The sequence below is a fragment of the Pantherophis guttatus genome, chromosome 5 (assembly GCF_059756535.1).
Source record: "Pantherophis guttatus breed Tessera chromosome 5, ASM5975653v1, whole genome shotgun sequence".
NCBI lineage: Eukaryota > Metazoa > Chordata > Lepidosauria > Squamata > Colubridae > Pantherophis > Pantherophis guttatus.
The window spans coordinates 30,292,443-30,319,550 of NC_142067.1; the positions used below are offsets into that span (position 1 = coordinate 30,292,443).

Genomic DNA, 27,108 nt, shown 5'->3' on the forward strand with positions numbered 1-27,108 from the left:
CTGTTGAATGAAATTAGGAATGACAATGAAATAAAAGGATTAAGAACAGAAAACCAGGAGTATAAGTTACAAGCATTCGCGGACGACGTAGTATTCATTTTAGAACGACCAAAACAATCAGGATTGAATTTACTAAGGAAGATAGATCAATATGGTGAAGTGGCAGGATTGAAAATCAATAGACAAAAAACAAAATTACTAACCAAAAATTTGACAAAAACCCAGGAGAAAGAATTAGAAGAGACATTAGGAATACAAACAACAACAAAAATAAAATATTTAGGAATCTGGCTCACCAATAAGGTATCATCCCTCAAAGAAGATAATTATATTAAATTGGCCAAACAAATCCAGAAGGACTTAGAGGCATGGAGTAAATTGAAATTATCACTACTAGGCAAAATCGCTTCAATTAAAATGACAATTCTACCAAAAATACTATATCTATTTAGAACAATACCGATAAACCCAGGAAAATCATATTTCAAAGACCTTGATAAAATGACATTAAAGTATATATGGCAAGGAAAAAGAGCCAGGATTAAACTGAAACACCTGCAGGACACCAAAGAAAGGGGTGGCCTGGGACTACCAGATTGGCAAATTTATTACACTGCAACAGCTTTAACTTGGATTAAGGATTGGATGACACTTAAAGATAAACGAACACTAGCACTAGAAGGATTTGACTTGTCAAAAGGCTGGCATGCATTTTTATGGGAGGAAAAGCCCAGACAACATGAACACTTCAGGAGACATTATATCAGAGGAGCATTGGCAAAAATTTGGACTGAAATAAGGAGAAAACACTACGACAAAATCCCAAGATGGCTATCAACCATGGAGGCCCAAATCTACCCGAACACAATGGATACAGACAAGATGAAAACCTATGACGAACTGTTGAACACAGAAGGAGATATGAAAACAAGAGAGGAACTGAGACAACAGGGCACGGATATTGATTGGTGGCCGTATTTACAGATAAAATCAAGATATAAAAGTGATATGGAAAAATTTGGAATTCAAAAAGAAAGAAATGAATTAGATAAAATTATAATGCAATCAGACGACAAATTAATAACTAAAATATATAATTATCTACTAAAATACAAATTGGAAGAAGAAGTGGTGAAGGAAAATATGATTATTTGGGCTAAAAACTTTGGATATAATATTAACCTAGAAAATTGGGAAAAAATATGGAAAGTAAATACTAAACTGACAATGTCCATGCCCTACAAAGAAAATACATACAAGATGTTTTATAGGTGGCATCTCCCCCCTGCACGGTTGGCAAGGATGTTTCCCAATACTAATCAGAACTGTTGGAAGTGTAAAATACAGAAGGGGACCTACTACCACATGTGGTGGTCATGCCCAAAAGTCAAAAAATTTTGGAAAACAATTCAAAGTCAGCTGGAAGAAATTACCGCCCAAAAAGTACCCCTCAGACCGGAAACTTACCTATTAGGTATACTGACAAAGGACTATAAAAAAGAGACACAATACTTGATAATACACATCCTAACTGCAGCTAGAATAGTCTTCGCACAAATGTGGAAATTGGAAAACACGCCACCAGAAGAAAAAATAATACAAAAAACAATGGAATGTGCAGAAATGGATAAACTGACCAAAGAAATACAGGGAAAAGAAGATACAGACTTTTACTTAATTTGGCAAGAATGGTACAAATGGTTAGATAAAAAAGACACGAAATAAGAGAATACCACCCAATGATACAAAAATAAAGAAATAAAATGAAATATCGTTATATAAACATTGATACAAGATGAAAGACAATATATATAGATACATTGATATATAATTACCGAAGTAACTCTATTTTCAAAGTTCAAGTTCTATGACTTGATTTCATTGTATAGTTAGTTTATGTTTAGTTTGTTTAAACATTTATGTCTGTATGTGTATGTTTGTTGACAATAAAAAAAAAAAATAAAGGTAGAAAAAAAAAGCCTCCTTGATTTTCTGGCTTATTTCATCTCTACTGAAACTTTCTTGTCTAGAACAGAAAGTTACATTTTCATTCTAAACTTATTTTTGGTAAAGAACTGAATTGATCTGGGATAATTGCTATTTGTGCACTGCTGTAAATTTATGTTCAGCAAAACAAACATAGAAAATAGAACAAAAATCAAGCAGACTAATGAAGAGGTTTGTGTAGGTTGTTGTAGCTTCAAAATGATGGATGGGTATTAGCATGCATTGCCCCAAAAATCTTGGGTATTATTTTAGGTAGTTACCCAGTGGGATAAAAGTGGCAATATTTTTCTTCATATAGATGTGATTAGCCCTAGGGTATAGAGTGGGAGGAGGAAATTAGCCATATAATCCTATTTACCAGTTCTGGTCCCTCTATAAATCCCCTTTCCCTTTTTATTTCACTTTAACTCAACAGTTACTAATGAGTCCAATTTGCTGCCAATTAGTTGCCCTCAGAAAAGATCACTAATTGTAACAAACAAATGTCAGCTCCAAAAAGCTTAAGGTGTCTGTGCATGTGATGGGCAGCAAAGCCTTCTCTCCCTTCTTTTCATTTTCACCAAGAAGTAATTTAATTTTTTTATATTTGATGAAAAATGTTGTTAATTAGGAGCCAGGGAAGAGGAAATTACAATTCTTAAAGCTTAATTGGGGAGCTTCTGTGGAGGCTTTTATGTCCATAACTTTTTTTTTCCTAGATGGAAGTTTAATGATGTCCTTATCTCCCAAAGTTGAACATTATGAAGTATTAACTAACTCATTTCCCTCATTCATTCAGTGACATCCTTAGAATGTCAGAGGAATGCCAGATTATCAAAACCTCAATGTGTGCTTAGGTAAAGTAGGACAACAGACTGTGGATGGGTGGGATAGTATGTTTGCATTTATTTTATTTATTTTATTTGTCAAGAATGTATTTGGTAATAAGTATAAACGTGGATTGGATACATAAAATAGATACAAAGAGAAGAAACATTAGGACAGGGATGGTAGGCACGCCGGTACTCTAATGCACGCTCCTTACAGACCTCTTAGGAATGGGGTGAGGTAACAGTAGACAGTCTTAGGTTAAAATCTTGGGGGTTTTGGGATGAAACAACAGAGACAGGTAGTGCATTCCAGGCATTGACCGCTCTGTTACTGAAGTCATATTTTCTGCAATTGAGTTTGGTGCGGTTTACCTTAAGTTTGTATCTATTGTGTGCTCGTGTATTATTGTGATTGAAGCTGAAATAGTTATTCACAGATAAGACATTGTAGCAGATAATTTTATGAGCTATGCTTAGGTCATACCAAAGGCGGCATAGTTCTAAGTTTTCTAAGCCCAGAATTTCAAGTCTGGTAGCATAAGGTATTCTGTGGCGAGCAGAGGAGTGGAGGACTCTTTTTGTGAAATATTTCTGGACACGTCCAATTGTACTAATGTCTGATATGCAGTGCAGATTCCAGACAGATGAACTGTATTTGAGAATTGGTCTAGCAAATGTTTTGTGTGCTCTGCTTAGTAGTGTGATATTACCAGAGAAGAAACTACATAAGATTAGGTTTACAACTCTTAATGCCTTTTTGGCGATGTTGTTACAGTGGGTTTTGGCACTTAGATCATTAGATTTGAGTACTCCAAGGTCCTTGACAGAGTGAGGGTCATTGTTGTGGCCTGCCAGCGGCCTGCGTGGATCGTGGCTCATCCCGACGATGAGGAGGCTGGTGTGGGGTCACGCCAGCAGCCTGCACAGCCGGCGCTTGCATCGGACAGTGAGGAGGCTGAAGAGGATGTGGTGCCAGAGGCAGAGACTCAGCCAGGGCCTTCAGAACTCCAGAGGCTCCTTCAAGCGGAGAGAGCGAAGTGGAGGAGCCTCTCCTCAATGCTCGAGCACACAGGGCTACCAAAAGGCAGGAGTGGCTATTCAGGAGAAGGAGGTCTCCTCGAGAGTAAGGTTTGAGGATAATTGGCCACTCCCTTAGCCTATTTAAGTCACATGCAGTTAGTAATTTCTTGCTGGAAACAATGTGTAATTATTACAGAGCATTTTTGAAGAATGAGTGTTTTATCGTATCTTGTTTTCTGGGCTGGTTGCCAACCTTTGCTGGACTTTGTTTATTCTTGATACATTATAAATTTGATAAGGACCATTGGTGTGTGTCACAATCTTTGGGAATCCGGAGCTGGGGCAGAACAGTCATCTACAAGGTCGTGTCCAGTCAGTATGTATTTTGTGTTCTGGTTTCTTTTGCCAATGTGTAAGACAGAGCATTTGTTGGTTGAGATTTGGAGTTGCCAATTTTTGACCATTCTGACACAAAGTCAAGGTCTTTTTGAAGGGTAGCAGCATTGTCAGTTAAATATTTTTACATCATCAGCGAAAAGAACGCAGTTGCTTATAATATGATAACAAAGAGATCTTTTTGATGACTCATAATAACATCAACTAACATTGATATTAATTAATTGAAAATTATTGCCCTGAGTAATTCTGGAAGATTCTTCTTACTGTGTTTTAGTATGCACTCGTTCAGGGGTGTCAAACTGGTGGCCTGCGGGCTGGATGCATCATGCACAGGCCATGCCCACTTGTTCCGTGAATGGGGAAAAACATTGTGAAATGTTATGTGACGGCAACGTGATGTGGCAAGTTTGATAGGTATATTGTATTCCCATGTTTAACCTTATTTATTGGATATTTTGCTTTAATTTGTCTTTTAACTTTTGTATTTTCTGTTTCTTATTGTTGTGAGCCGCCCTGAGTTCTTTGGGAGAAGGGCGGCATACAAATCCAATAAATAAATAAATAATAAATAAATTAGTTCACTTAGACACTCATGCAATCACTAGATGCATCAGTGAAATGCATCAGTGATCAACAATCAGCAGGCAGTTGTAAAGTAAACTGAAAGAATTCTGCTCTTTGTGGCTGCATTCATTAAAGAAACATTAATAATAATAATAATAATAATAATAATAATAATAATAATAATAATAATAATAATAATAATAATAATAATAATAATAATAATAATAATTTTATTTCTATACCGCCCTTCTCCCGAAGGACTCAGGGCGGTGTACAGCCAATTTAAAAACACAAAACACAACAATGATTAAAAATTAAAATAATTAAATAAATTTGGCCTGATTAAAACCCCAAAAATTTAAAATACCCCAATTAAAATTATTATGTTGATAGCCCGGCCTGGCGGAACAACAAGGTCTTCAATGCGCAACAAAACACCCGGAGGTCGGAGATCTTACGTATTTCCGGGGGCAGTTCATTCCACAGGGCTGGGGCTCCCACAGAGAAGGCCCTCCCCCTGGGTGTCGCCAGCCGACATAACTTGGCTGATGGCACCCTGAGGAGACCCTCTCTGTGGGAGCGGACTGGTCGGTGGGAGGCTATTGGTGGCAGAAGACGGTCTCGAAGGTACCCGGGTCCTATGCCATGGAGTGCTTTAAAGGTGGTAACCAACACCTTGAATCGCACCCGGAAGACCACTGGGAGCCAGTGCAGCCAGCTCTCTATCACATTCCTACCTCCTTGCCTTCCTTTCTATTCTCTATTTGCAAGATGTACACTATGTTTAAATAAAGTTATCAAAGCAGAAGAAAAATGGAACAGTGGTTTTGCATAGGTGTTACGGCACTAGATGTATAAGTACATATGGAGAAAGAAAGAGATGATTGGAGGCAGCACCATTTGGGTCCAATTGACCTAGTCATGAATAGTTGAGAATATTTTACATATATTAAGTCAGCAAATGATATTAGTGTCCTTGCTGAGAAAAGATGTGGCCTGTATGTGTTTAAAGATCATTTCTTCACTCCTTTGTTCCAAATAAACCTGGTTTTTAAGACAGAGCCTCAAACTTGCTTCCATATTGTATGTCAATCCTAGGATCTTCCATGCCTTTTTTGTTTGTTTGTTTGTTTTTTTATTTTTTTGACATCAGTGTGAATGGTTTGTGTCCGAAAAACCAAGCCTTGGAATATTACCTGGACTATAGATGACACATAGTGTTGTTGGAAGTTTATACAAAGCCCTATTTTTGAAATGCTAGGTTGCCATCTTTTATTTAACATGTGTCAGTAACTCAGTTATTTAGCTACAAACAATTCATATTCTAACTTTTACCTGTCTCCCATGAGCAAAATGCCTGAGCTTCTGGCGTGGAGAAATATATAGATGGAATTGTGGTGGAGAAAAACAGAAAAGTCCATTAATTCATTTCCCCTTATATGAATGCATTGTTTTCTTCAGTTTTTATTACACTGCATTTTGTCAAATTATTATAATTTGGTATTGAGGAGATGTTATGGTACAATGTCTTAGGTTGTCTTAACACTGATATAAACCTTGAGATCTCATTAAAACACAAACTGTGCAGTTGTGTGCATTACAGATGGTTATTTCTGACTTATATGCAAGATAGTATTTTGTAGAGACATAGAATTGACAAGGATCAAAGACCTTCCACCCCAACATTCCTGTCCTGCAAAACATTTACTGTAAAATCAAATGGATACTGGCGGTTCAATAAAATATCCACTCACTTAAGAGCAGTTCAACCCACAGTGAATTCCCTTATAATGTGAAGCCTTGAAGAGAAAATAGTGAAAGTCAGAGACTTAGTGGAACAAAGAGACAAAACAATTCCCTAACAAATCCTGAAAGCTACTTAAAGCATGGCTGCTGTATTAAGGGGGAAGAATTGGTGGATGCCAAACTGCTTGATTATGGTTGTTCATAGACTGGAATGATGGAAGAAGTTCCTAGGCCTTTGTCCTTCAGAACATTTTTACTCTTAGGAGTTGTTTTGTCATCACCTTAAGGGCCACCTCACGTTTTATGTGGCATTTTGTTTAGTTTTATTATTAATCTTTAACTTATGTTTTAAATTTTTTATTCATGTCTGAATAAAACAGGAGGGAGGTGGGTGATAACAGCAATTTCTTTCATTCTTAAAAATAGATGCATTTTTTTCTTTCATCAGCAGAGGGTGAAATTATTATTTTTTTTTCCAGTATTTCAGCACCCTCTACTGCTAGAGGGCAAATATTGCACCTTTTTTCTTCATTTTAAGAGAGAAAAGCATTAGAAATCAGAGTAGGTGTGTGTTTCAATCTTTGGGACATTTTTTAAAAGATGCTAAATGCCCATTTTCACAATTTCATTCCTTGATCCCAAATTCCCTTTGTCTTCCAAAAAGTTTAGTCTCACCAGTTCTGGAAGGTTCTAAGAGGAAGGAAGGAAGGAGGAAGGAAGGAAGGAAGGAAGGGAATGCCCTTGTGTTTTGTACAGTTCACTACCTAGTGAAGGGATTCCAGGTATGAGTAAATCAAGATCCCTTTCCACTTATAGTCCAGATACATTCATCTTTATTCAGAGGTAATTGTTAATTGCTTCATATGAACTGAATTCCAAGTAACAACCAGGTTTAATTTCGAAGATAATGCATACGTTTAAATTTCTCTGATTTTTCAGGGGCTGTGCTTATTTTCTGATTTTTCATAATCAGCTTTCTACCTCCCCATCTTCCCATCATCTTTCCCTTCTTTTTCCCTTTCTTTTGATGTCTTATTATTTGTTTTGCTTCCATCCCATATCTACATTAGAAATTTTGGCTTTCGGGACTAATTCATACCTATATCTCGTAGAATGTTTATTTAAATGAAAAAAAAAACCCTAGTTACTTAATCAAAATAACAAATGCTCTCTTTAAAAAAACAGAGAGGGAAGGGCAAAATTAAAGGGAGGGGCAAATTCAAGGCTAAATTAATATAGCATATAGTAGATAAGAAAGAACCATCAGCATCATAATGCGCTGTGATGATGAGTCCTTCAGCAAGAAGGAAGGAATCACTGAGAAAGAGGATAAGATTATAAAGCAGAGTTGCATCGTATTTTAATTTACTGATTGATATTTATATGCAAATATGGAAATAATTATTATGGATTAATCAGCAATGGAACATTTTTAGCATTATGAAAATGTATGTTGTTTTATGCCCTGTCAAAATATGTCATAATAAGCCCCTTGGTCTCTTCTGTTTATAGTTCTTGATCTTTAACTAAATTTAGAGTGAACTATTGAAATGCACTTATATAGACTGATACATTTAAATAAATATATCATCGTTTGATGATGATTTTGAAATCATAGATCTCGCTTTTAATTCATTGCTTTGAATTCAGTTTCAGAAGACTACATTCAGTAAAGCAGAACATTGTTACACTCTTAATAAGACAAGTAAACTTCAATATTAATCTTTACAATAGGAACATATAGTTATGCTTCTATTTTATTCAATGCATTGTAGGTTACAATGTACAAACTAATACACACAGTCAAAACTGAAATAATAATTTTGAATAATTCTGTCACTTGCTTAATCCTGGTTCCTGTGTTCTGTGACAGCCTTTCCTTGCTGTCCCTTGCTCTTGAATTATGTACAGTGAAGGAGGTTAGTTTTCTCTTCTCTGAAATGAATGGGATAGAAGGATATTTCTATCTCTGAGCTTAATGCAAATGCAGATATAAATACACAGTGTGAGGCAGAGGTTTCTCAGTTAAACAGTAATCATGGTCTTTAAAATGATATACATGGAAGTAATGAACTTAGGACACGACATATTAAGTCAATCTTGCTTTATTAATATATTAATACCTATGTTTTTTGATATGGTACTTCTACGAGAACAACAGTTTTAATGGAAAATAACCATTGAATTTTATGGATGAGATGCAAAACTTTTTTTTCCACATAAACTCAGCCCCATTTTTTAGGTTTTGGTTGCTCTAACATCCGTAGTTATGAAAACCTTTGAAAGGCTAGTGCTGGCCCACCTGAAAACCATTAAAGATCTGCTGTTAGACCCCTTGCAATTTACCAAGCAAATAGATCTACAGATGATGCTGTTAATATGACCCTGTACTACATCCTACATCTTGAATCTCCAAAGACATACGCAAGGGTTCTCTTTATACACTTCAGCCAGCATTCAATACCATCATTCCAGACATTCTTCTAATTAAACTAAATCAGCTAGCTATACCTGACCACACTTGTAAATGGATCATAAGTTTCCTAACAGACAGGAAGCAACAGATGAAGCTAAGCAAAATCACATCAGATACTTGTACAATTAGCACAGGAATCCCCCAGGGCTGTGTGCTCTCTCCACTTCTCTTCTCTCTATACACCAAAGATTGCATCTCAAAAGATCCCTCTGTTAAAGTACTGAAGTTTGCAGATGATACAACAGTGATTGGTCTCATTCGTGAAAACGACGAATCTACATACAGATGGTGGTGCCTTGTGGTGCAACCAGAACAATCTTGAACTAAATACACTCAAAACCATAGAAATGGTGGTAGATTTTAGGAGAAACCCTCCTCTACTACCACCTCTTACAATACTAGACAACACAGTATCAACAGTAGAGACCTTCAAGTTTCTAGGTTCTATCATATTTCAAGACTTAAAATGGACACCTAACGTCAAAAATAAAAAAAAAGCACAACAAATAATGTCTTTCTGCGCCAACTCAGAAAGCCCCAACTGCCCAAAGAGCTGCTGATTCAGTTCTACAGAGGAATTATTGAGTCTGTCATCTACAACTGTCTGGTTTGGTTCAGCAACCCAACAAGACAGACACAGACTTCAGAGGATAATTAGAACTGCAGAAAAAACAATTGCTACCAACCTGCCTTCCATTGAGGACCTGTATACTGCACGAGTCAAAAAGTGGGCTGTGAAAATATCTACAGACCCCTTACATCCTGGACATAAACGGTTTCAACTTCTACCCTCAAAATGACGCTATAGGGCACTGCACACCAGAACAACTAGACACAAGAACAGTTTTTTCCCCAAATGTCATTACTCTGCTAAACAACTAATTCCCACAATTCCCAAAGTCAAACTATTACCAAGACTGTATTACTATTATTCTTCTCATCCTTCCTATTACCTATCACCTCCCACTTATGACTTTAAACATGTTGCTTGTACTTTTACGATTTATATTGTTCTGTTTCTTTCCTAGTATGATTTGATTGCTTATTAGTAACCTATGACTATCACTAAGTGTTGTATCTTATGATTCTTGATGAATGTATTTTTTTCTTTTTCCTTTTATGTACACTGAGACCATATTCACCAAGGACAAATTCCTTGTATGTCCATACACACTTGGCCAATAAAGAATTCTATTCTATTCTATTCTATTCTATTCTATTCTATTCTATTCTATTCTATTCTATTCTATTCTATTCTATTCTATTCTATTGGATTCCAAGTATCTTTGATGGATTTCAAGTATCTTTCAGGCAAGGGAAAGAATTTCAAGACCTTTTGGAAGTACAATTATATGAAGTTGTATAAAAATATAATAAATTAAGTCCATCTCACCATACTTACTGTTTCTTTTATTCCTGCTTTTCAAATTAATTCCTAGAGTTTGTCTTAGTTTTATCCACACAAAGAAAATTAAATGAACCTAGTTTGAGTCAGAAAACAGCAGACAAAGTCACTACCCAAGAAATTTTCAAGTGCAAGAGACTAGTATAAGTAGTCCCAGGTCCTCCACATATTATGAATTAAACTTACCAGAACCATCTGCAGCATTGGTAGTGTCAAGGACTGTGGTGGTTATGATCCAAAATATCTAGAGAGCATTAGGTTGATCTACTTCTTTCTTGTATATACTCATCTTAAAAATACTATTTAAGATGATTCCACAAAGTTATTTTGGCCTGCATACTTATTAGAATTCATCATTGAATCTTAGTTCCTATTCAGAGCTCTATAAGTTGACTCATAATTCTGACAACAGCAAGAGCCATGACATTGTATACATTTTCTTTACCCAGCTACATTTCTACAGCCAAATATAATATTATATTTGGCTGTAGAAATATATCATATTGCATCAGTTTTATTTGATTCAGTTTTATTTAGAGAACCATAAGGAGTCTTGAAGTGAAAACTAAAACTAAAACATGAGTATATACTATGTGAAATATTTCACAGCAAATTCCTGAAGACAGAACTATAATGAAAATAATAAGAGGGATCTGGTTAAATATCTTAAACATAGGTACTGTTATTATATTCATTCTTGCAGGTACTTTGATTTCATTTGTGGAAAAAATGTTAAATTAGACATTAAAATGCTCAGGCCCATGTATCAGGTCCACGTACTCCACTCAGTAACATGATTTGGTACTAACTTAAAATGCATTGTATTTTGCAAATCATAAATTACGACTTATTACAAATGTGTGAACCTCAGTCCTTATGTTCAACTAAACTTAAAGCCAGCTCTACCTTTAGGTAGAATAAGCATAGATAGTATAAATTATTTTGAGATGATGTATAAAAAGCCAGCAAATTAAGTAAAACTTGTAAGGAGCTCTGCAAGAGACCGAGATGTAGGACAACATGATGTGATTCATTCAACGTGCCTAAGGCATAATATGGTTTGACTAATTTTAATTTAATTGCTGTAAAAACAAACAAACAAGCAAACAATTATGGTTCATTCAGTAAGGCATGAATTATGTTTTTATGCCATTTGTAAACTCTGCTCCTGTTTATTCGTAACAGCAGGATTCAGAATTGTATCTTTAAGACATTTAATGCCACTTTGGATGCCAAAGTGGCATTAAATGCCAAATGCCACTTTAGATCAACTTAAGGCCAATTCTGACCAATCATTTTTGTTCCTGCAGTTCCACCAAAGATCTCCAACATATCTTCAGATGTCACTGTGAATGAAGGAAGTAATGTGACCTTAGTGTGTATGGCAAATGGACGTCCTGAACCTGTCATCACCTGGAGGCACCTCACCCCAACAGGTAGGAAGCCAAGGTTTATACCTTTATATTTTAAATGGCTCTTATCTCTTACATGCCAATTATAAGTATTTCAGAACATGACTTTTAACAAACATTTAAAAGCTTCAAACGGCTTTTATTGTCTTACTGTATATTATAAATATTTCAGAAACATGATTTTTTTAAAAAAATAGTTGGATTGTTCATGTTATAAAGACATTTGTACATCTGGCCAAAGCAAGTATTCTCTGTGTCTGAATTTGTATATTAGCATCTGCCTAATAAAAGATAATAAAAGTATCTTTTTTATTACAAAAACATTATAGCAATAAAGAAACCAACATTAGTGGCAGAAAAAGGAAAAACCTTGTTTTCGGATAATACGTTTGCCATAAGCTTTTGAAAACCACAACAATAGTTTTAGCATTGCGATAATAATTTTTTCTTACCTACAGCATTTGTCTCTTTAAATGATTTATTCTATATTTTAAGAAAGAAAACAAGCTGGGGTCTTCTTTCTTTCTTTTTATATATATATAAAAGAGAGAAAATGTTAGTATAAACTGAGTGCAAATTCAGCCAGGTCAATGCCAGTTTACTTGCAGTTTTAATACATCAATGCTTGATTGTCTTGGAAAGGGAATTGTCATTAGCTGACCCACACACTTAAAATAAATAAGTTTAGATTGTTTATTTTAATATGTCTGAAACATACCAAACCATAAGTTTCCTACTGCAATCAGAATGTGTAAAATTGCATTCTCATGAAAATTTCACACATCATACTAGTTTTTTAGTAAAATGTTAATTCAAGAAGGAAGAAGATTAAATATTCATTCATTCATTCATTCATTCATCCATCCATTAATTAACTAGTTAATTAATTCAATATTTATTTATTTATTTAGATAAATATTTATTTAAATGAATTTAATATTTATTTAATTTTCTTCCTCCTAAACTTAAATAAATAAATAAATAAAAATACATACATACATACATACATACAGTCATACATACATAGATAATATGATGATTGTATTTTAGTAATACTTTTGAATGTTTGTGCTTCACATATTTCAAAATGCTGTAGATACTCTTAAAAATCGTATTCTATGGGATGGCCCAAAGACGCATAACCATAGTTTACAAGGGTTGGGAAAGATATTTAAAATAGGATGGGAATTCCACAGGCCTCATGTGGTCTCTGCCCTTCAATTCTCTTTCAGTGGCGTCCAGGCAATTGTAGATTGCACCCTGAAGTTTGGGATTTGACTTTTGTGTATAGTTTTTGTTGTTGAGGTTGTTGTTGAAATGGACATTTTTCCTTAGTGCTCCAATCTTTGCCCCAACAAGGGAGAAAAATATCTTAAAAGTATGGGATTTTTATAAAGCATAATATTTTGATCCTGCTTACGTTGGTGATATATCACATGATCACTCAAAATCAATATGGGCCCTGAGAGGCCAAAAAATATTGTAAAAAAAAATGGTCCTGGCCGAAAAAACCCAACCTCTTTTTGGAAAGAGAGACAGTTCACTGGAAACATGCTCTGAGAACTCCACCTGCCTATCTCGCTTTCTCCCATGATGATAATAATGATAATTATCCTACCATAATATACTCAAAGCAGTCTATAACAACAGTTCATATGAATATTCGTTATGAAAATTGCACACAACAAAAACTTCCATTACTGTTCATGATAAATGTAAAAAGCTTATTAAATGCCTCCCTTATCTTTACCTATGATGAAAGGACAAAAGGAATCAAACAGATGCTCTGTCGTAAGAGCCCAAAAGCTCTTTTCACTTTTCTGCATTAGAAATGTATCTGCATTAATGAAACCATATTCATGTTCCTTCTAAAGTATTAAAAATGGCATGATAGATAGATAGATAGATAGATAGATAGATAGATAGATAGATAGATAGATAGATGAGAGAGAGAGAGAGAGAGACAGAGACAGAGACAGAGATTGTATTTTAAATAATGCATATAGTCAAACATATGGTATTCCCTAATAATACAGCTTTTCGGGAAACCTATCACCGTGCATAACAATGAATAATAGAGCTTATCACTTTTGTTTCTGTGTAGAAAAAGTAATATTAGGGGGACATAACCGTTTTATTTTAATAAAACTGCAATTTTAGATATATGTACTTCTTTTGAGCAGAGAAACATGATTGCTTTGCTGGTAATCTTTGTTCCATTGATGGATAATGTAAGATTCTCAAGATGTTCTCTAAGACATGATTATTGGCTATGCTAATTGAATTGAAATCCCAAACATCTAGAACAGGGATCCCCAACCCCCAGGCTGTGGCCCACTACCAGGCCGTGGCCTGTTCAGAACCAGGCCATGTGAGCAGTGGACGAGTGCATGTGCAAAGCTCCCCTCAAGCAATTGGCAGGTGTCTACCTACCACTCACAAGAAATTAACCCCTTCTCCTCCCCCCACCAGGCTGCCAAGCCAGAAAGGTTGGGGACATCATGTTACTTGTTTTATAATTTTCCAGTACTTGTGCTGATTAGTAAAATAATGATCATTTTATAGTATTCTATTATAAATTGTGTACAAATTCAAAACCTAGACCACTGAAATGTTTCCACATTGAAATTTTGCTTACATTATAGGTGAATTATGGATTTACTCAGATTAATGAGGAAAACAGAATCAAGCCTAGACCATAAATTTCATCTGAGAGATTATCCTTTTCAAAATAAGATAACACCAAGCAAAAAGTGTTAAAAGAACTTAGTCTTGTCAGACAGAAATTTCCAGAGCGTGACATTTATGGAATTATGCATAGAAAAAAAATGAGAACTGTAGGAAAGAAGGATTATAGGAATGGAAGATATGAAAATTACTTTCATTCTGGTCAATTTAAATTATACCGTCCTAAAGCACATTGAAGTTTATCAAATCATCAGCCAAATTTCTGGCTAAAATCTAGAGTAAAGCCACTACGGTTTCTAGAAAAACTGTATTTCCTTTGATAAAATGTGCAAAAATGTGCCTTAGCTCTCTGCAACCCTGCATCTGGGGACAAGGAAACAGGGTGGTAATAGCACCCCTAAATATAAATTCTAAAACAGTTTTTAAGTCTGTATTTGAAATAATCCACTGAATTTCAAGTTCTATGTTGTCACTGTACTGGTTCTCGTCGTGTACTGTGACCATTAATAGTCTATTCATGAGTGCAAGAACTGCCACAAAATGAGGAAACAAATCCAGAAAAATATTTTGAGGCTTCAGCTCATCCCCAGTTTAAAAAAAAGAAGCTACAAAATAAGTAAGGAATAGCAAAGCTGCCAAAAAGAAATTGGTACAAAGAAGAATCTAGGCCAAAAAATAACATTGAATGGAGCCAGTAAGACAGAATGTTTCCTCCACTGAATTTTGAAGAGATTATTGCCTAGTTATTTCCTTCTGTTGTTGTCAGTATAGATGTAAATGTGCCAGCCATCCAGGGAGATATGCTTGGATATGTGCTCTTCTTGTCTATTCTCCTATCACTTGCAAAACATAGTCGTGCTTGGAAGTCATATCTTATCAGGCATTTGATCTTCTTTCATAATAGATTTTTCATTCGCTCATTATTTTCTAGGAGTTTTTCCCCTGTTATTTTAAGATGTTTTCCCTGATATTTTATTAGAAGCATAGAAGTGTATTAGAGTAGATCTTGTAAGTACATTGTTTCTCTTTCCTCAATCTGGTTTTCCTTTATGTATACCCTACAATACAGTAGGTCACAATGCATTGAAGCGCTAGTGAGACTTCATATGTAGTATATAAATATAAAGGTACAAACCTACACTATATGGTGTTTCATTCTTTAATCAACATATTAATTAGAATACAATATAAATCATTATTCTTGTCCCTATGATAATAACTACTCTTCAATAAAATTGGAACAGGCAATGTGGTTCTCAGAGGACCAATACATCCTGTGAGAAGTAGGTTGGTGTTCATCGGGTTTCTTGTCCCACCCTTTTTATTTCCGTGTTTTGTTTTTTATTGGTTTTTTTTAAAGATTTTAAATAAGAATGAAGCTGGCATGCTGCAAAACAAAGCATGCAGTCTTATGTGTCTTCAGTAATGTTTTTGGCCCCATAAAAATCCCACTGGACATGGCATGGACTGCCAAAGATTATCCTGAAGACCAAATTAACATTCTAGTAAATGGGTGATTTGTGATTCATACCTTCATATTGTTTCAGTCAACAATCAGTTTGTACTGGAATCTACATCACCAACGGAAAATTAGTTTAGAGCTATATAATCAAAGGGATCAGTTTTCCAACTGGTTGCTTGTTGCTATCGTACCAGCTTCTCTGCTGTGTAGCAATTTTGGTGCCTGAGTTTCTTGACTCTGTGGCTGTTTTGGCAATGGAGTTCCCTAAGCTTTTAGACCAGGATATGGAACTGAAATGGCATTGGCTGGGATGACCTTTGACAGGGGAGCAGTACATCCATCATTGCTCCGCTTGACCTCTCAGTGACCTTTGATCAATCATGGTATCCTTTCTGACTGGCTTTGGAAGATAGGAATGGGCAGCCCTGTGTTGTGCTGGTTCTCCTCCTTCCTCCTACTCCAGTTGGTAGTGATGGGAAGGGGAAGAGATCCAGCCTGTAGCCCACTCCCTCTATGAAGTGCCACATGGCTAGGTCTTCACTCCCCACTTTTTAAACATCTACATGAGGCCATTAGGAGAGATGGTCCAATGGTCTAGGGTTAGGCATCATCAATATGCTGATGATACCTACATTTATATCTTTATCCCAGGCTGCCTAAATGATGCTGTGAGGGTGGATAAAAATCAATTATTTTTTTAAAAAAATAAAAAAAAACAGATTTTTTTTATTTAAATTGGATTTTTTTGATTTTTATCGGATTTTTTTGATTTTTATCAAAAAAAATTCAAAAAAATAATTTTTTTTGAAATTTATTTTAATAAAAAACTTTTGGGGTAAAAATCTATCGTAAGATAGTTTTCTATTTAAGATACATAAATAATTTAGTTTATTCAGCATGAAATGGAGCTTAGTTATGTAGCATGAGCCTGTATATTCTGCAACACTGGGACTATCGGTGAGTCAACAGTGGGTCAAAGGAGTAGCAGAGATGACAGTTGCTCTTTAAAAATTATGATTTAAATCAAGTTGATTTAAATCAAGCCTTTTTACTAGTGATTTAAATCATGATTTAAATTGTGATTTAAATCAACTCGATTTAAATCAAATCCACCCTGGATGCTGTAGATGTCTTGTCCTAATCAATTGCTTTTGCTCAACCCAATCATGACATGTCTTTAAGTACTCGACTTCTGGTGTCAAGGTCTTTTTTACCTTTGGTCCTGGATGGGTGGGATCTAGCCCTGGTGTGATATGGGGAGTTCTTTTGGATTCACAGCTTCTGCTGAAAGAGCAGGTGGCAGACATTACTAAAAGAGCCTTTGAATATTTTGGAATTGTATGCCAATTGCATCCATTCCTGGACTGGGAGACTCTACTCACTGTCACTCATATACTCATGACCTCCCTTCTGGATTACTGCAACATGCTCTTCATGAGGCTCCCCATGAAAAACATTTGAAAGCTTCAGTTAGGAAAGAATGCAGTGGTACAGGTATTAAATGGAGGCTGGTACTTGATACACGTAACACCATTGCTTCATGAGCTGCATTGGTTGTCAGTGTGTTTCCAAGTGACATTCAAGGTATGGTTGTCACCTTTAAAGCCCCTCATGGCTTGGGACCAGTTTACCTAAGGAAGTGCCTTTTTCCAGTTTTTCTACCCATCCAATCCTGTCTGGCAGGATAAGCAAGCTCCAGGTCCTAGCAACAGGTAGTCTTTGACTTACTAACATAATCAAGCCCAAAATTTATATTTCTAAGCAAGACTGTTGTTATGAGTTTTGCCCACGCAACTAAGTGAAACACTGCAGTTGTTAAGAGCCTTGGTGGTGCAGCAGACTAAAGCACTGTTAAGTAACACCAGCTGCCTGCAATTACTGCAAGTTCAAATCTCACCAGGCTCAAGGTTGACTCAGCCTTCCATCCTTTCGAGGTAGGTAAAATGAGGATCCGGTTTGTGGGGGCAATAAGCTGACTTTATATAAAAAAAGAATACCGCTTGGAGGGGGGCGAAAGCCCTACTAAGCAGGTATATACAAAAGTATGAAGGCTATTGCTTGATGCATTGTAAGCCACCCTGAGTCTCCGGAAAAGTGTGGCATATAAATCGAACCAATAAACAATAATAATAGACAATGTTAAGTTAGTAACATGGTTGTTAAGTGAAACTGGCTTCCCCATTGACTTTTCTTGACAGAAGATTGTGAAGGGTGATCACATGATCCCAGGATTCTACAATGGTCATAACTATACACCTGTTTCCAAGCAACGAAGTTTTGCTCATGTGACAGTGGGGTTGCTTCAATGGTCATAAGTGTGAAAAAAAAAGTCATAAGTCCCTTTTTTCAGTGCCATTGTAACTTTGAATAGTCACTAAATGAATGGTTGTAAGTCAAGGACTACCTGTAATGTTGGCTCATGGGGACTTGGTAGCAAGCTTTCCGTACTTCAATTCTTGCCCTCTGGATCATTCTCCCTCCAGAGATTAAGATGTTGGCCTTTTATAAGGGCTTGAAGATCAGTTTATATGCTCAGACCTGGAGACCTGAATGTATTAATAGCTCTGTTTCCTGGTTAAACACCTATGTATTATAATTTTTCTTGGCTGCTATATATACAGTATTTAGTTTTTACTTGGTTTAAATTTATTTTATGATTGTTCGTTGCCCAGAGTCAGTTGTTTGAGGTGAACAAATAAATAAGTCTTTGGGACATGGTTAGCCACTATTATACAGAAGTGATTCCAAGTTACAATACTTTAGCTCCTTTCGTGCAGTTCTCAATTCTAGCGTAAAATGCCCAGAGATATCCAGTGAGTCATGTTGCTTTCTCAGTGGGGTAAGCAAAGAGATGTATGCCCTAATTAGGAGGAGGTGCTTGGGATGTCTCTTCAGATTTGTGTGATTAGTATTGGAGAGAGTAAAAACAGGTAATTCACTCAAGCAGTATTGTTCAGTAGTGTTCACCAATTGTCGTCCATTTATACTTTTCTTCTACTTTGTGTTCCTGTAACTCAGTCAATTGTCACTTTGGGAACTGAGGGACAGATCAGAAGGCTATTCCTGTTTTTGATCTTTTACACTGCAAAGCCAGAACATGCAAGATAGTTGAACTGCAGTAACTCCTCTAACATGACGCAAATCCTCTTGCCTGATTCCAGTTTATTGTGGACCACTCAGTAAAGAATTCCAAATGTCTTCAGTTTATCGGCATATCCACCTCACAAACCCTTAGAAGTGGTTTATGGTACTTCTTTCTTTTACCAATCCTTATTACATTACATCATTACATCAGTGGTGGGATTCAAATTTTTTTACTACTGCTTTGGGCATGGCTTGGTGGGCGTGGCATAGCTTGGTGGGTGTGGCATAGCTTGGTGGGCATGGCTTGGTGGGCATGTCAGAGGAAGGAAACTGTAAAATCTCCATTCCCTCCACACTCCAGGGGAAGGTTATTGCAAAATCCCCATCTCCTCCCAATCAGCTGAGACTCGAGAGGCAAAGAATAGATGGGGGCAGGGCCAGTCAGAGATGGTATTTACTGATTCTCCGAACTACTCAAAATTTCTGAACTGGTCAGAACCTGCTGAATACCACCTCTGCATTACATGGAACACCATTAGCACTGAAAAATCATTTTTTTAGAATTGTTATCTATAGTTGCATATATAGATCATAATCACCTTTTTATAACCCTAATCTCCTAAGTGTCCTATTATTGGAATAATTAAAATAGGAAAGATTATCCCAGATACAAATGAAAGACCTGATGGTGACCAATCACCTCCTTACCTGTGGAAGAGACAGTTGAATGGAAGATGTTGAAAGTGTGTTTCTTGTTTAAAGGTATTGAACTCCAAGAAACAAAATAGGTGTCATTTTTTTTTTCCTTTTTGCTGGCAATTTTCAGCATTTTTATTTCCTCTAGGATGCTATCTAGTGATTACTCCTTTCCAGGTTCTGACTGGCTCTAGTCCTTCTCTGTTCTGGATGCTCTTTGACGATTAAACCTCTGAATTTTCAGGCCTTTAGAATTCTTTCAAAATAATCCTCTTTAATATTTTCTCAGAGGAACAGCTTTTGCCATTCTTTTTGACTATTGCTTGTTTACATTCTCTACATTGTCTTCTTCCTTCTTTTCACAACATTGTGTCAAGGAGTCTGGCATAGGCTGGGAAAGTTTAGAGACAAAGAATCAACAATAGTTTCTACCGTTCAAAAAAAAAACCCCTACTTGTTACACCCCAAAATTTATTACAGTAGAAGAGGGAGGGAGGGAGGGAGGGAGGGAGGGGGGAGGGAAGGAAGGAAGGAAGGAAGGAAGGAAGGAAGGAAGGAAGGAAGGAAGGAAGGAAGGAAGGAAGGAAGGAAGGACTATATCAATATCTTATTTTTTCATTCAGCATTTCATATACTCAATGTTATTTTTAGAGTTAGAGATCTCTTCTTAATTACACGACAATTGGGAAACTCTCAGGGCTATATATAAGTATCGATATTAAATGATGCTTTTATAGTCCTATTTAGCTGAAATAGAAGGAAGTAAAAGCATATTTCTAGGCATGTTCTTTTCCATGATATATTGGGGGGGGGGGACTTTGAACGGAAAAAAAATGTAGCTCAGGGTTGAACTGATGAAACATCTGCAAGCAAAGAACCAAGCTCAGGGAGAACCGAGGACTCTACACGGAAGAAAAGTTTGATATTTCTAACTTTTGAAGCACTACTTCCCAAATATCTACCTTACTTGCAGCAAGTTTATTTTCTTTCTTAATTGTGAAATTATCACTGTCAACCATGACACAAGAGCCTGAGGAAGAGAGATTTTAGATGAGGTATGAAGAAATAAACCCCTTAATAATTCAGAAGGCAAATATCAGTCAAATCTTCTTTAACTCTTGGAGGTATTCTAGAAATAAAAAAAGAGATACAATTTATTAGAAAGGAAATGAGCCCATAATTCGTTCTCCATAACTATTCTGCCACTGTTGTATAGTTAATAGGTGGATTTTGGGATGAGCAGTAATAGAAATAAACAACCTTAACTTTTAGTGGTTGCCTTTATACCCTGGACTAATAGATGTAAAGCTACAGTGACTATCTTTTGTATTGGACAAGACACATTGCTAAGCAAATCTAACCATGACTTTAATGTTTACTGAATCCAGATAAAACCACTAATCCTAAAACCAGCACTCTATAAAGCTGGACTACAACTAAGCTTTAACAAGGTATGGGAGATATGGGTCCCAGGTACATGTTATAATTTATCCACTAAAACATTAAGGGAAAAACAATCAAAGGTCTTTCAACAATGACTGAAAGAAAGCTCTTATGTAAAAAAAAAAAAAAAAAAAAAGCTCTTAGTTCAATAATAAAGAAGTGATTCTATGTTTTTCTCTTTAAATTCTCAGAGTGTGTGGATAATATTTTGCTGCCAATATACTTTATGCTCTTCTGGCCCTGACTTTCAGCCTTATTACTTACAGCTGATTTTAACCCGAAGGAAGGAGTAGACAGACTTTCTGAATGTTGTACCAGATATTTAAGCACACCGTTCATTTTTATTCATTTCTTAGCAGAATGAATAAGAGATTATGATGATCACAATGATCAAGTACGACAATGTTCACACTGACACAAGGGAGTTGTGGTAGATATTTTAGCCAGATTTGTAGTGTATTATTTTTGTATAAACATCTCAAGACAGTAAACATATCTAATGCTTCTTCTTCCCCTATTTATGGTAACCCTCAACTAAGTTGAAAGAGAGTGGCTGGTCCAAAGTCACCCAGTTGGCTTTCATGCCTAAAGTGGGAGTAGAACTCACACTCTCCTGGTTTCTAGCCTAGTCTAGTTGTGTTAACAACTAGACAATAATTTGTTTGTTTTTGGCTTAGTTGTATGAATTCAGCTACTGTAATAGTTACTCTGATGTATTATTTAGTACAAAGGGTACAACTTCTCGAACAATTACTAAACAAACTGGGAACAGTCCAATGTAAGAATCCAGATGACAACTGGGTCATTTGTTAGAATGTATTGACCCATTTTTATGCTTTCAAAATATTGGAAATAAAAAGGGAGCGATATACTGTGCAAAAGAAAACATGAGACTTGCCTTGCATGTTAGGGAAACTAAATGGAGAGAATTTGATGTTCCAAACCAAAAGTCTAAAGGTAGAGACAATATTTTTATATGTTCAGATGGTGTGGTGAATGGTTGCTTTGATAGGATGCAGCATCTCAGAAACTGCTTCAGAGACTTCACAAAATGTTCTCCAAGAATTTTGCAGATACTTAACTACTTGGTAAAAGTAGGCTTAACAAATAGCTGAGTGCTAGTGTGAGTGTGGGTGTATGGTTGTGAGTGTAAGTAAATAAGAAATTTGAAAGAATTACCTCATTCTAAAGGGCCAGATGTGTTTTACAGGTTTGTAATATAAGACTTCTATGGTTGTTATTTAGACCAGTTATTATATAAAACAAAATAAAACCTGCATCATTCACTGGAGTTATACCCTTTTATGTGGATGGTTAACGGTTCAGTTTATACTGACTATAAATAACTTTTATTGGATTTTTAGTTTTAATAGCCTAGACAGCGTTGCTGTCAACCTGGAGATTACTTGCACATGCCTTTATATAGATCTTTACAGCATCCAACTAAGCATTGTTCTTCCCTTGGGCCAATGGTACAGGAATATGGACACAAAAATATAGGAATATTTTTCCTATATAAATACAGCATATGCTTTTGGATAACATCATTGGAGAATGGAACTCCTCAACAAGGAATAATATTTCCATTGCAATTGTTAGAATCAATCCAAGGATTAGAAGTGGTGGCAATGTTCATTGAGTTATAAATCTCAGGTGTTAAACAATGATATCTTATAAGAGATTTTAAACCATCCAACTCTTTTTCAGCTTGAATCATACTGTGAGATAATAGAATTCCTTTCTTCTCTGTTGAAGACCCTACATAGCCACATTACCTATTGGGTTCCATCTCCAACCAAGTTAATGACAGATATTCTAAAATACTAGACATAGTTGGAAAAGGCATGGGAAAATTAAATTGCTGACTTTGTCCATTATTTCTAAGTAAACATTATATACGGTAAATAATGTTTATACTGTGAAGATGAATGTGAAAACCTGTTTAATCCTAATGTTGATATATATACATTAGAAGAATGGGTCACTAAGGAACATGTATATCATTCTTCTCCAACATGCATCCTTTTGAATGTACTATTTCTTATTTATTTATTTAGAAGATTTATATTGCCATCTACTCGCACATGGTAACTAAAAGCGTCTTACAAGGACTAGGTGTACATGTGTCAAAATGCCCAATCAATATAGCAGCAAGTTGAAGAAGGATTGATATAATTTAGAGGAAAGTAGAATAAAATTTAATAAAGATGTGATGTCACTCCAAACTGGCAAATCTCAAGATAAAATTACATTTTAGCACACAGTATTAAAGAAATCAGCTGTGAAATCTTTATATTTGTTTCTTTAGTGTGCTGTATATAGTAAAGTACAGCAAGGGACCAATATGTTCTAGAATAATGTCAAAATAGCTCTTCTTAAAATTTTCTTCAGCGTTCTTAAATACCCATTTTAAGTTACACAGAGGAGCAACTAACTCTGCTATAATATGGCAAAATCAGCTTATGTATTCTTGTACAGTTCAGGCTACATTTCATTTTTGACTAGCCATGATTCACCTGTGAAAACAAAAAGAGGCTAAGTTCATTTTTGTTGAGAAAAGAAATTGTGCTGTAAATCTAATTCAAGGTTTGCAGAGTCTGATTATGCAAAACATAGTATTGTTTGTCTGCAAAATTGAGAGAGACAAAATTACCAAACTTTTTCATCTTAAGGTGGGGGAAAGTTTTCATCCTCTTTATCAATTTGACAGCTGTGTGCAAATAATACATCAGAATTCTCTACAAATTTATGGATGGAGAAATCAAATGTATGACTGATACAGATTTCTCTAGGAGAAGATATTCTCTAATGATTTTTCAAAGCAACATTCACTTTTAGCAGTGACACTTGCATTGCTGATAAAACAGCTCATTGAATGGAACTCACAGTCTTGTTTTGGGATTGAAACATAGAGATGTAGAGAATAGTATATGAAGGAGATCATAATATATTAATATAATAATTATATAATGTAATATAACAAAAGATATTGATCATATCATGAAAGATTGGACATTCTTGACTGCCATCACTGAATGAGTGCAATGCTACTACTCTTTACCCATGAAATTTTCTAAAAATCAGGTAAAATCTTTGTAGCAAACTGATTAAAAGACTGGGAGAACAAACTGCTAAAAGTGAAGAATTTCGTTACAATTCATTCATTTAGTTATAATGATAGTCAAAATGATGTTAAATGAAGCAATTACCCCAAAGTGTTAAATCACAAGTTTTAATAAGGTAGAAAACAGACACTGCAAACTAACAGTTGAAGAAATACAAGTAATTAAAATGCTAATAATCTTTTTCAGGCTTTGCCTAAATTCACGATACCTCAGATTATGGAACTGGCCATAAATACGTTTCTTTACATTAGATAATTTCTTCAACAGTGATAAGAAATCCTAAACAAGGTTCTTGTCTTAGAGCTAAGGTTGATAAAGCGTAAATCCTTGTCTTAGAGCTAAGTTTGATAAAGCGTAAATATTAAAAATATTTGCTATATAAGGAAAGAGACAAATTAAGAAAAGAAAACACCTTCTTTGAATTCAGCAGCTACCAGATATTTCAATAGCTTCCCATAATATTCAATGGCAAAACTGTATTGTCCTACCTAATATTTAACATCTATCTTCTACTGTTCAACTTAATATAGGAGCAGGGCCTGGGAAACTGATCTTGAGTTATAATAAGATAGGAAAGTTTCTGATTAGTTCTTCTATATCAGAGGAACTGATTTTTATATGCCCTTTGTCCTTCGCAAGCTACAAGGAAAGCCATCATGTACACTTTATAGAAATAACCTGGAAAAATTCATAGGCAGCCCTAAAATCGAAAACCACGTCTTTCTTCACCATTTTCTCCCCATTACCAGTAAACCCAGCACCCTTGAATCATTAATGATTTTGCATTGACTTACTAGTTCCAGTGTTTCTTTAAAAAAAAAGTTGAGGTAAGATTTTTATTTTTTTTAAAGTGCATGCTGTATTCAAAAATAATTGAGCTGGACTCTGAAGTCTCTGAGGTGCAGACAGAGAGGGAGAAAGACAGAAAGATTAATTTTCTTCTATTGGAGAACTAAAGCAGTGCTCTGATTTATGACTCACACACTTTCCAATCCCTCTCTTAACTGTGGTCTTAAATATGCCCTCATTTCAAGATGCTACAGTGTGTTATATGAAACTAATGAGAAATAGAACTTTATTTGTCACATAGGGCAGCTTGTAGGAGCCAAGAGAGATGAACTGCTGTTTCATTTCTGTTCCTGAGACCTTGATCAAAAAATACTTCTATACTGATTTAATGTGATGTTCCTTCTAACAACAATGTTTCAGAGTCCTAAATGCATGTGGGTCACCCTTATATTATAGAGTGTATTTTTTTAAAAAAAAAATCATTTTCAAGACAGATATGACTGTGGATCCTGCACATACCAATCAGCAATTCCAGGACTAATTTCTTAAAGCAGATAACATAAACAAATGACATACAGAGTTAAATTTATATTCTGAGGGACAGAGATCAAATACAGCTATTTGATTGAGCCAGCCAAGGTCACTGAAAGTTAGACAGAATACAAGTTTAATATATGTGTGGGTAATAAAGAGTTGTAAGGAGTTAAGATTGGTGGAAATTTAATAATTCAACTACTAACTAAGAACCAAAAACTTTGAATTATGATTCAGTATTTTGTAATTTTTTTTCCCAATTGCTTTTCTTAAATCCTAGCTTCACATATTATTATGGTTGGTTGCACAGTCAGCAGATGTTTAGACTGAAATTGACATTTTTATTCAGCTATTGAGTCCTTTCCAAAGACCTGGGATAGGAAGATGTTGTTTGATGGTGTTAAAGGTATTGTTACAGGTTGTAAACTGTTCTCAGTAAGGCTGCCTTTTGCAATTGACTGATGGTGATTTTGTCAGTGCTGATACTGTTCAAGTGTTATTTCTGGGATTGTGTGGGATTACTACTGATACTATCTTTGCTTTCTTTTGCCACATTCATTTTATTTCTACCGTATACAGTAGTGGCCAAAATTGTGGAAATCTTTTGAAAAAAGTGTATTTTTCAGGTTTGATGGCTAATAACACCACTTTTTTTTTGAGTTTCAAGATAATTATATTCCACTGCTGGGATAGCCTGGGAATAGCCCAGACCTTAACCCGACTGAAAATCTATGGAGCCAACTAAAGAAACTTGTTAGTCAGAAGCAACCCAGCAATAAAACCCAGTTAATAGAAGCAATCATTCAAACTTGGTTTCACATTATAACAGCTGCAGAACTAAAAGACTTGGTTCAATACATGGGAAGATGTTGTAAGCTTGTAATTCATGCTAAAGATTACCTAACTAAGTATTAACTGACTTAATAATTTTGTATATCTTGTTTTTTCTATGTCTTTCACTTTTCTTCTTTATACTGTAACTGCTATTCTAATAGCAAATCCTTCATAAAAGTTATTGCATTACATTCTTGACTAAATTATTTTTCCATTGATATATAATTTTATGGTATTATTCCCAAAAAAGTGGCGTTATTAGCTAGTTTTAGAAAATACACTTTTCCCAAAAGGTTTCCACAATTTTGGCCACTATTGTAGGTTGACCTCCATCAATGATCATAACGGAGCTTGCCCATTACAGTTAAAGGAGATGACAACTGTTAAATGAGACAGTTTGATTCAATGATTTCATCCTCTGTTCTCCCTGACACCATCATTAAACAAACTTGAAGATCATTAAGCAAACATGGGGTACCTCATTAGTAGGAGAGGCCTGCCACTCAGCTGAGTCCATAAAGAAGGTAGACCAGCAGCAAAAGACTTTGCAGACCAGTAGAAAGGAACAGTCCAGCTAGATTAGGGCTCAGCATTGCATTCCAATGCTGGAGAAGC

General features: G+C 35.5%; 1 protein-coding gene across 2 annotated transcripts in view; it reads left to right on the forward strand.

The window, feature by feature from the left end:
• The window catches only part of LSAMP (limbic system associated membrane protein), a 609,585-nt gene that overhangs the window by 434,009 nt on the left and 148,468 nt on the right, over positions 1-27,108 (forward strand). For both annotated transcript variants that reach the window (XM_034411614.3, XM_087894797.1), the window contains one exon: positions 11,737-11,862. In XM_034411614.3, coding sequence (XP_034267505.2) covers positions 11,737-11,862 — 126 coding nt within the window. The remainder of the gene's footprint in view (positions 1-11,736; positions 11,863-27,108) is intronic.